The sequence below is a fragment of the Pocillopora verrucosa genome, chromosome 14 (genome assembly GCF_036669915.1).
Source record: "Pocillopora verrucosa isolate sample1 chromosome 14, ASM3666991v2, whole genome shotgun sequence".
NCBI classification, from domain to species: domain Eukaryota; kingdom Metazoa; phylum Cnidaria; class Anthozoa; order Scleractinia; family Pocilloporidae; genus Pocillopora; species Pocillopora verrucosa.
In genome coordinates this window covers 6,318,298-6,330,327 of record NC_089325.1, presented here as the reverse complement: position 1 = coordinate 6,330,327, position 12,030 = coordinate 6,318,298, and the positions used below count along the sequence as shown (strand labels likewise).

Genomic DNA, 12,030 nt, shown 5'->3' with positions numbered 1-12,030 from the left:
TAGATAGCTGTTGAACAGATTTATACCAAACTGACGGATTAAAACCATTTATCAGCTTATCCTCCGACTGATGCATAACAACAGAACACCAGTTCTTAAGCGGTTATTTTATTATTCATTTCACCGGTCTTTTGAGCATACACGTGCAAAAGCGAGCGACGAGAATTCCAAGAGCATCTAGCATCGGTTGGTAACGCGTTCATCAACACCTGAGGATTAAATAAATACCAAAAAAGTGCAATAGGTACCAGCTAGCACGTGGAAATTATGGAGCAAGTGTTTACCGCCTGTACACCAGAGACAGAAATAGAAAAACATAGATTATATATACTTGTCTTTTGACAACAAGCAAAGATGCTTGAACAAAAAAAATGTATATCGCCATGATACCTTCTTTTGAAAGCACGCCACACCATATCGTTGGAGGTAAATTCTCGTGAAACCCCTACAGCTGTAAAACTATATAAGTTAGAAATTTTTATCGTGGATGTGAAAAGTCCTAGAAGCGTAAGAATCTTTTTAGCGGCGACTCGCCAATGGCTTTTCTTCTTAACAATTTTTACGAAAGCAGAGCCTTGAGCTACATTGTTAAAATCTGTAGTTCACCTGTGTCCATTTAATGTTTCACATCCTTACCCAGACATGCAGTCGCCAGTATTTTAAACCACCCGGCCTCTACTCAATTGTTTTCGTTACGCTTTAAGCGCCCATCTATTTGGTACTTTTGTTCACAATTATCACACCTTATAGGTTTGGAACAAAAAGTTTTGATAAATACAGACGAAAATTCTTAAGACGCGTTTTGAAATGCTCTTCTGAATGATCTGAGTGACTGAGTTTATAATGCCCTTTATTCTTACAAAGTGTATCATTCACAAGATCGATAAATGTAATTAAATGAAATTGATTTCTTCCTTTTGTTTCCCTCAGGTAAGAAACGCTTTTAACTGAAGAGGTTAGTTCCGAAAGGACAATCATAGACAATCAGATGTTAAACCGTAAATTGTGTGCTGTGATCTTTTTAATGGTCCAATTTCCTTAATAGGTAAAAAAAAAAAATCATTCTTCAACTTTTAAAGCCTGCTTGTTAGATGTCTTCGCAAGAAACAACTACAACGCTTTGTTTACAGCGAGGACACTTAGAATAAAACAAAGTTTTTAGTGAAACATTTTTGATCTTTCAGTATTTATTTATTTTCCTCGTAATGAACAAATTAAAATGAACGTTTCAAAATTCGCGTTTATTCAGTTACTCCCGTTGTATAGCAAGTGGAGGAACGGAATTTGTGAGAGGTTGCGACATACACAACCAGGCGTCCTGTGGTAATTATTATCTGATGTATGCTTTTTGTTTTGGGATTCGAGGCGGAATAGTTTGTCTGATGCTGGTAATTCATTCGTTGGCCACTGTCTGAAGCAGCAGCATTAATTTTTTTTATCAAAAATATATTTTTGTTAATCGGTATCTTTTTATAATTCTGGTTAGAAAAATTTTTGATCTTTCGTTTCCCACAACGTCACATTCTTTTGCAAAACTTAAACGACGATTTTTTTCAGTTTGTGTTACCAAACCTTGCTAATCATATAATATCAGTATGTTACGAAACTACACATCGAGGAACCGTAGTGTTAGGAAGAGAATCCTGCGGCAGATGATACAATTTACTCTGTTGATTTTAGATTACATTTTTAGTTTATGAAGTTCATCGACATTTTTTCGGTTCAAGTCTTGTTTTAGGTCTTCTTCCATTGCCATTTTTTTTTAAAGAAATAGTTCAATTTGTTTGCAGCTTAGGGTTTTGTAGAGTTCAGGCAATGTTTGTTGAAGTCGTTATAGCACAATGGTGGTTTAGATTTTTTAAGGAATGGAAAAGAAATCAAATAAGCCCACTGAAAAAGCCTTCAAATTCAAGCCCTGATTTTATCTTGAAGCCGACTAATATATGTTTTTTTTGGGTGTTTAGTTTGTTCGCATAAACAAACCAAGAAATCGGGTTATCAAGAGAGAGATTTTTATCAATTCTCATGAGCATGGAGAAATGAAAAATCTGAGGCTGCCATCAAGATTTGAATCATTGATCTTCCGATTATGTGTTCGAATGCTTCATTAGTAAACATAAGCCACAGAGAACTTATAGGAATGGATAATCATTTACCAAGTTAATAAATGATAATAGTCTTTCAGTCCGCTTAGTCCAACATTGTGGAAAGCGTCCTGAGTAGGGATGGGTGGATAATTTTGCCAACAGTTTCCTTGATGTCTCGAAATGGCATGAAATTTTGAGTGTTCGTGCGTCCAATAGTTTTTTAAATTTTCTGGCTGAACTCAACAAAATAAGACAGCATTTAATCATTAGAAAACACAAATCTGATCGGCGAAATTACTTTTTTCTTTTAAAGAACAAAAGTTTAACTTCAGAACTTCTCCTTTTCGATTCACAAACGCGAACACGCGTGGTTAAATCCAAACGAGAATCGCTCTCCACGCGCGAGTCAGAGCCACCCTCGCTGACAAAACGGCGTGGAACTTTACTAAAAGATATTGGATTTAAATCTCTAAAACCGCTAATCCTAAGTGACACGAGAAAGGAGATTACATAACACGACCATTCTCAAAACATATGTGATCTCTAGCAACTGGTGAGAGTGATCAAACGCACAACAACTTTCGTTTGAGCGGTTTATTACTCTGTCCCTACCAGCCAAATGTTCCTCTTCAGTTTTTTTTTTGAAGAATGTAATTTACTTTATTAGACAAGTCTAAATTACAAAAACAGAGAGCAGAATGAAATGGATGTTTATTTCTTCAAAGAGGATGGATTGGACGACGTTTGTCGTTTACTTCTGAGTTTGACTCAACCACATGAATTAATTTCGAGACAGATCTTACAGATTCATATTTCCATTCTAGGGTGGATTTTAATTAATTTTAAACAAAACAAAAATCTTGTTTTAAATTTGCCCGAGCTTATTACGAGAAGCAACGCAAAATTTACCGGTCAATTTTCTTTGTATTGGTTGAAAACGCCCGTTTCGAAGGTAAATAGCTCTGTCTAAATTGATGTTTCGAGGGGCAAATATTCCGCCATATATTGGGCTGTCGTATCCATGTAACAACAAGTCGTATGTTGGAGTAAAAAGTTTGTAAATGGTTCTAAAGGCTTTATATTCGAGAGGAGGTGAAAAATTTGCTCTGAGTCGATGTAATGATCACATTTATCGCTGTTGCTCGGTTTCAATTCTGTTCTTTCAAGAAACAAAGGAAATGAACAGAAATATGACAGAAGCGAGTTTACATCTGTTCTGTAACAAATGTGCCTCCGTGTGTGTGTTTGCTATCTTGTCTTTTTTTGTTTTGTTCGTTGTATCTTTCATGGCTGGACCTCCTTTCCCCTACAAAAGACAGCGCGAACAATTAACAGTGAAAGAATGAAGCTTTTCATGGCGACATTAGTGATTCTTTGTTATTTCTTCATAGAGGGATACGCGTGGTTAAGTTAGCTTTTAATATAAATAACACGCTCTGGGGGAACGTTACATATAAAATGGCTAACTTCCATTGTTTAAATTCACCTGCATGTTTTTTCTTATTCCTTCGATGTTCTTGGATTTTTTGCATGAAACTAAACCTTGAGTTCTGTCAGCGACACAGAACTCAATCCGAGGAGCAAAATAGTTTCTTTGAAAAGTGTCTAATAGCAGGCGAATTTTGCCGAGTAACGTCTAATTGATTTTTACATTTGCAGTAAGAGTTTTCGACTACTTCGAATTTGCTATTGGCCGTTACTTAAGCAAACAGAGATTTGATGCTGAAATGTTGGCACATGTATTTAGCAAATATCTGTTGTTTGAGCTGAATATAGAAGCCGTCGATTTCTATCCGAAATTTATTGTATGGAGTAAAAAATCACGAATTGACAATACTCCTTCACCCACGCACACATGGAAAATGCCACGCACTACAAACGCGTGGCATGGCTCGTGTTTTCTTTCACTGCTCGTGCGACACCAGACGCGCTCACGCGCGCAATGTAATAAATATCTAATCACAATTTTGCCATGGTTACACAAAATAGTTAACCTTGCCTTCCAAATCGATTAGAGAAAAACAAATTGATTGTCTGTGGTGTAGAATTACCGAATGAATCAGATTTTTCTAATTTAGAATGCGAAAATAAAACCGACTTAGAGAATTTAACTGATAATTTTTTTTCATTTTATCCGAGGTCAATACATTTAGCGCAAAAAAAGGATATTTTGACTCCGAAAACGATCAATTCTCTAAAAGCCATAGAGCGTAATTACCCATCTATTTTTAACAAATTTGTTCTAATGTAGAAGGACACCTAAAAACGCCCGAAGGCTTTTTTTAAAGCTTTAATCATTTTTCCGTTGAGGGCGGATTTGCGAGCTGAACAGGAAACTTTCACCGGCTCCTTAAATACAAACAAAAAGGATACAAATTAATTTTCTCAAATTACCAAATTAAATAAATGTTCTTTGATAGTTTAAATGGCCCTCAAAGATGCAAATTTGATTCCCTTTCAAATTAGACAAAGGCAGTTTTTAAAAGAAGTTTTTTTGAAGCTTTCCGAAAGGATGCATGCACAACATACTGTTTGGAATAATCAAACCGAACCGACAACTTTCAATGGGTTTTTTTGGCACTTAGGTTCATTTCCGATTAGGCATCATTCTATAATTAAAATCTTGAATTTTCATAAGCGGTTTCAAGTAGAAAACGAATTTATTTGCCAAAGGGGAATAGTTGTTTTACCGGAAATTAATATGTTCACATTTATTAGTCTTCTTTTGCGAATTAGGAACCGATTCACCTGTCCTTTTGGCTTGTTTGTCGTTCATAACCAATTCATTTATTTCGTATGAAACTTTCAAGCTAACGATGTTAACGCGCAATTTATTTTACTCATTTTGCCCGTTACACGATGGATTCCTGATTGATCACAAAGAATCAAGGATCTTTTGTAACAGGAGACGAAGATAAATCGAAAATGACTTTTGTTTGTGCAGAATAATAGCACACGCCCATCGCTTACCTTGAAGCAAAAAGACTGTACACAAAGCTAAATGTTTCGGGCGAGTGAAAAGGTTTTTCTGCCAGGAAGGTAAGAAATCTCAAAAAACCACGCAAAGTTTTGGATAAGTTTTGCTAATTTGGTTCATACGTATCTTTTCGAAGTGTGTCTTTATCCGCCGAAAACACTTTCTCTTGTTTAGTTTTGGTTTCAAATTGTGTCATGGATACTAGTATAAACATATTGGCTATTTTGGCGAGCTAAAAATATAGAGCTGGTTACCTGAGAAACGTAGGCGCAGGCAGAATGAGAATTTAAAATTATGGAGAAGTCGAAATAGAGTGTCAAATGACTAATGGTTTTCGTAATTGAATATTATTGAAATAAAAGACTATTCACTCTAAAAGCCTGTATAGTGTGATACCTAAATCGACATCGAAGTTTTGTTAAATTGGAGAAGCGAATTCTACTCTGAAAAAGGGGAAAATTTGATCCTGAAGGAGGGGTGTTAATTTTTAGCGATTTTTGTGCCTGCTGTCAATGCAGACGTACTAAAAAATACGCTTTTTATTTCTTGCACAATACGGAAAATTACAAAGATTGCAATAATTAAATATCACGACTTTTCCTTCTACCTGTGGGGCCCATCTATAATTACTGGAGGCCTTGTTCGTGACAGAAAGGTTAGAAGAAGCTTTCAAAACATCCAAAACTGTTTCTAAATTAATATCAATATTTAAACATCTCGATGTTTCATTCGATACCCACGGAGAGATATAATGACATCAAGCTGGGCTAAAACGGGCTGCGATGAGATTTTAATATTCACTGACATCTTCCCTCATCATGAATTGACATTTAAAAGCCATTTTTCCTCAAGAGAAATATTTTTTTTTTCATTGCAAAGGATACGTTTCAAATTACGTTTTGGAGATTAAGTCATGAAAAAGACAAAACCAGATTCTTGTTGCAGAAAGATATGAAGAAAATAATACCAAAAAAAAAGAACAAAACGAAACAAAAAGGAAAGCACGAGGAGTGGGTCTGTTTCGTACAAATGTATCACCTCTCCGTCTTCGTTTTACAAATGAAGTTTAAATTAATGACTTGCAGTTTGACAAGGCCAAGGGCAGGTGCTGGCATTTTTCTTTACCAAAGTATTGAGCTTGAAATATGGTCTCGTTTAAAGCCGACTTGGAAAGCCATATCAGCAGTAATTACCCATTAAAAAGATGCAATCTATACCGGCGGGTTTTACATAATATGTTTTCTTCTAATAGCCGGCGGATACAACAAAAGCAAAAAAATCGCTGAGCCCATGCAAGGAAATAATCAACTTTACCCTCAATTTACTTTCCGAAATGTAAAGTAAACTACTATGTGCATTTCCTATGGTATTAATGCGAAATATCTTCCTGTGTGGAGGGTTTCACCAAAACGCAGCATAGAAAGTTAATACAACAATAAAGAGTGCGATATTTTAATTTGTAACGTGTTTGCAAAATTTCAAGTGCTTTTCTAATTTCTGGCAAACAGCCTTGAAATTTTAGCTGAAAATTTCGCTGAAACGTTGTCATGTGAATACCGTTTATTAGCATAGTTAAAATGTCGGCATTTGCGGCGCAATTCGGTGAGTAATCAAGACTGTGTTCTCTCGCGAGATTATTTCATTTAAGACTTCATAAGCTGTTCTCAATAAGTGAAAGGATCGAGGGGATTATTCAGATTTTTATTCTAAAACTCTTTCTCGGAAAACATTTTCAACTTAACTGCCAAAGGGGAAAAACGATGAAATACTCTCTTTTATAGTGAATGACCTTGTTGCGGGAAAGTTCGTCTTTTTTTTCCTGTGTGTTTTTGTTTGTCCCTTTAAAGTATCGCATCTATATTACCGCCATCGTAAGGCAGAAGTGCCTTTACGCTTGACAAATTATAGTCCTACAAGATAACTACTGAAATTACACCCTTTCATGCTATGCTAATTCGTTCCCTTAAAATAAACTCAACTCTTGACGTCCCAAAGTTTCTTTGCTCTAAACTCTTACGATTTAAATTTTATGATTTTTCCCTTCAATGCCTTCGAAAAGCTAGCTTGTCAAATCCGTATTCCACCGAGGATTAACTAATTTGACGTGGATTGTTTTAAGCATTGATTACTAAAAGGCACGATTTTCTTTCTATTTCTATCTTGATGGAAAATTTTGGAAGTCATTTGCAACTGCAAGTTCCCTTCTGCGATAAAATCCTCTAGCGTGATTTTGTTTTTTATTCAAAAACTCTGTCACAAATTCGAGGAGAACTGAGCAATTTTAAGGAAACTGAAAGAAACCCCAATTAAGTTTATTTATAACTTGTTTTGTTGCCACGTAAGGAAGAACCCGGGAAGTTTTCACGATAAAGGGTCCGAATAGAACCCGTATCGCCCGCCTACAATTAACAAAGTTATTTACTCGGTTGGGTGTCATTTGACCACACTAGAAAAGAATTAAAACTTCTGTTTCGCGTTTGACAGTTTTCCCATCCTCTAACAGGGCGATTTCAATTCGTAAAACTCGTGTGTATTCTTTATTATGCCAAACGAAAACGAGTCAATGTTTGAGCTAATTGTAGGTGTCAAAGTGTGTAGAGGCTAACGAAAGTAAGATTAACAAACTGAATACTTGGCGTCTAACCGCAGCTCGCGCGTCATTCCACAAAGTACCCGCTCGTAAACAAAGTTTGTGGCATGTTAAATTGACATTTAAATGCGTGCAAACGAATCCCCCGCTTATAAATCTCCATTTAAGCATTGCCAATTGTCGAATATTCGAAATTGATGAATCACCCCGAGCGAAGTGTCAGCTCGAATCATAATGTCAGAAAAGTTGCAGCTCGGAAAGAGAAACCAGAAATCAGTTCGCTAATTCAGTTTTTACTCTGGATGTTTCTGGTTGTTCGTTTGGGTATACTTTTTTTATACATTCTCTAAAACGGAGAGGAAAACGTAAATCAATACCCTTCATTCGAAATGGATACTGCACAATTGCGGTTTAAAATCTACAGGTGGAAATGTTAACAGTTTGACTCTATGAAATAATTATGTTCCATTTTGGAGAAAACTTTCGAATTTTTTAAAAAAAAAAAAAAATGGAGGAAGATTCTTCGGATGATTTTGTCGTAGCCTTGGTAAAGGGTGTTCCTGATGACCTAAAATTTTATCCGAAAGAAAAGTAATTAATTTCAATTAAATAGAGGCTCCTCGCCAGGCTGAAACTACAAGATTGCCATTTTCTGCTCATGATCAAACAAAGGGACACAACAAGTGCTGCTAATTTGATCGCACCGGGAAATGTGAAAACAGAATTCAGAGAAATGTTCTGAACTCGCTAAATTACCATATTTTCATTTCTTAGGCCCTATCCTCGTGCTTGAATACCAAATAAACGACAACAAAATGATTTGAGTGCTGCGATACATTTCGATTTTAAGCTCTGAATTGAACCGGAATATAAAAAAATTTTACACTACCAGCAAAAGTCTGTAATCCTAGTTAAATACTATAAATTTAAGGAGGCCGAGTCACTCGCTTTTCATCAATTCAGATTTCTTTTTATTTGGAAGAACCAATGGCCTTTCATTACTAAAGACCCTCGTTAATTTTTTTTACAACAATTAGACTGAACATATGTTCTTGAAGTACTTTGTACATCCTTGGTTCCTGAAATACAAACTGTACTTGCCTGATACTAGCAATACAGATACAAAAGAAGACATGCGTGATCGATCGTTCTTTCATATATTTACGACTCTGATAAATCCTTCTGATGTCGAATGCAGTTCGAGGTGATGATTATCGTGTCTTATCGCGTGGATGTGACAGAGTCGATGCATTTCACCAAGAAATTAATTAGCCTTATAATGAATTATCCGATTAACGCAGCCATTTTAGACACCTTTTTGTTCCGTTAAACTATTGTACAAAAAAAGTCGTTACCTTCTACAATTCTCTACATATTTACATGTACGTAATTTGCTGTCTTTTAGAGGACGCAGAAATAATCAACGGGACCACTCTAACTTGAAGGGGAAAGCGGGCTTTGAGTGCTTTCTGTCACTTGGTGTTGGGCAGCTTTTTTGTCCTTTTTCCATTTGACTCGGCGATTCTGGAACCAGATCTTAACTTGTTTCTCGGATAAATCTAAAAGTGCAGCGATTTGAATCCTGCGAAGGCGGGAGAGGTATCTGTTCTGGCTGAATTCTTTTTCGAGCTCCAGTAACTGCATGCTTGTGTATGCTGTACGAATGCGTTTTGATCTTGAATTTCCCCTGTTCACATTATTCGGCTCAGCGGCTCGGGAAACTGTCAAGCAAAATAGGAAAAAGAAAAAATAAGTTAAACGAGCTTTATCGCAAGGCACAATCGAGCATGTGTACAGATAAAAAAGTGAAAATTCAAGATTCAAAGGCTTGAAGTGTGCCAAGGTTTAACCAAAACACCTGTCGCCAGATTAGATAATGTGGCTTCTCCGAGTAAAAAAAGGTATCGAGTTGAGGATAAAAAAAATTACAGATAATTACCGTATGACACTAAGCGAAGGCGATCTTCTTCGCTGCTTGCATAGTGAGGCTGTAAATGAGCATGTTCCGCTTTCAGAAACTCGGCTTTTGAGTACAGGCTCGCTGCATCAGGTATGGTTGCTCCGCGGACGTGTAAAAACGGATGAACCGCAGGACTTGTTGGAATACAGAGCTGACATAATCCTGAGGCTTCCGATTGCGAAGGAGTCCAACAGCAAGAACAGGGAACAGTTGGCTCGAAGCTGCGTCTTGTTTCTGAGATAGAAGCGCTGGAACTTTTCGGTTTACTGCTTTGGATTAGCGACTCGATGTAAAAGGAGGAACTCATGATGTTGACCCGTGCGCGACAAGGAACTCGCTAGTTGTGTCGGTGTCAGCTATAATGAGGCATATATAGTGTTATGCGCACGTGGCCAATGTTGCCAAATTATGTTCACCATTGTGCGAATCATAATGGAATATCATAAATAATGAACGAATTTGAAAGCTTTAGAAAAACAGTTTAAAGCACGCTTAATTACTGATACAGCCATTCAAAATCAGCCAATGATTACCTAGTTGGGGGCGGGGTATAACTCCAGTGCTTGTTTCAGTTCTCCTTCTCAACCAGGAGATTTGCTTCATCGAATGCAATCATTTGATCGACAAGCGCCCTGAACACAAGCTTCGTAATCTGCTGCACCTAACATCCACCAGTAGAATTAATCACGATAGTGGCCCCATGATGTTCTTTTTAAAACCCGTCTTTGCCCTGTTTCACCTGCGAGCAGTTGATGACATTTCTATTTCCAATTGTTAACTATTCACTCGGCCTTTTTGGTGTCAATGTAATTAACTTTTCATCTATGTTCTTGCAAGCACCATTGTGAGAAAGTTTAGTTTGCGCCGACTGACAATCACACATCCTGTATAATAACAAACAGCTCTTTCTTCCAAACGCGAAGATCCGGTTCGTGAATTAAACCCCATATAAGAAGACAAACAACCTCAAATTCATTTATTTTCAGAGGATATTCCCCACTTTTTCTGTTACAAAATTATCAATTTTGACTCTCAACTCTTAAAGCTTCTGGAAATGTTACGCGTGCCAAGCGCCGTGAGCTTTACGATCCTAATCAAGATTGTTTTCAAAATCCCTGCAGTATCATTATTTTGTGCACTTATTTGCTTAACAGTCACAAAATAAATTGAATTTTTTCAAATAAAGTCCCCAGGCAAAATAATTGTTTAGCGAAGTTTAATTTTATTTCTGCTTGAGGGGGAACTTATCTCGGTGCTTTTAGAGTGTCTTAATTTTTTTCAGTCGCTTCTTAAGAAACACATCTTTTCACTTTGATGCAAAAAGCTTTCGGGGCGCTCCTTTCCTGCAGTTGTAAATGAAGATTTAAATTGCAAAAATTCTAACTCTCAGAAAACAAATGCTGTTTAATAGACCTGGCAATAATACTTGTTGCAAAATTAAAAAGTCGAACCTGCACCTTGCCTGCGCAAAATGAATATTAAAAATGAGCTATGAAAACCTTATGGGCAGGCTTCAGCGCTAATCGAAGTAAATACCTTTTGTAAATAAAATTGCGCGCGCTAAATTAGCCAAATATTTTTTTGGAATGTTTTGGCCTAGAACTTTCTGATGCGTTTTCGAAAGCCCTGAATCAGACTACTACCTGTACATCAGGCAAAAGAATACCCCCCACAAGTTTGCTTTACGTAGATTTTACTGATATTAATAGCTAAGAACCAATTTGAAAAACGACCGCGCGCTTCTCGTCAACAAGTACCTTAAAGCCTGGCTAATAAATTGCGCTCAAAGACTGCACGCTGTTTAAATATTAAGGAATCAAATAAACTGGCACAGGTTATTAACACAGAGTAATTATTCAATAGGATACATTTTGCATTACAGACTATAATTAGCTATTCTATTTTGATTTACGCGTTCGCATTTTCAGCTCATTTTACAGTTGTACAACGGCTCTGAAAAGTACAATTGTGGTATGGTGAATTTCAGCGAAATTAATTTTGCTTCGTATTCACATCATTAAATTTTGTGTTTACCCATTTAATTACCTTTAATCTCTCCGGAAGGTTCCTTTTCGCGCTAACTACGGAGGAATAAGGTTTAACCTTGCATCCCTCTTTAAACAGAAGTTTTACAGGAAATTAGCTTAGTTTGTGTAAACATTATTTGGATGATGACTCCGGCTGCAAGTAACACAGAAATTGTCGATAGCATTCAAAGTAAATACAGGAAAAGGTAATAACCTGTTACTGGAACAAATAAAGAACGTTACTTTTTTCAAAGTAAGCCGGACATAGCCTACAAAATGTGAACAGTACTTTCCTTCCCAGGGAAGCGATCGATCACCAAAACATTCCCTTTATTTGTCCTTCCTTAAACTATGATAACAGAACCGCGTATAGAGTTTTTATTTCAATC

The 12,030-nt window shown here is 36.6% G+C and overlaps 1 protein-coding gene across 1 annotated transcript; it reads right to left on the bottom strand.

Annotated features, from left to right (window-relative positions):
- Nucleotides 1-8,614: 8,614 nt before the first annotated feature.
- Nucleotides 8,615-10,263, bottom strand: LOC131794859 (GS homeobox 1). The gene is made up of 3 exons (XM_059112424.2): nt 10,148-10,263; nt 9,594-9,970; nt 8,615-9,375 (listed from the first exon to the last, which is right to left on the bottom strand). The coding sequence occupies exons 2-3, from the start codon at nt 9,919-9,921 to the stop codon at nt 9,089-9,091; spliced, it is 615 nt and encodes a 204-aa protein (XP_058968407.1). The 5' UTR covers nt 9,922-9,970; nt 10,148-10,263; the 3' UTR covers nt 8,615-9,088.
- Between the last annotated feature and the right edge of the window lie 1,767 nt (nt 10,264-12,030).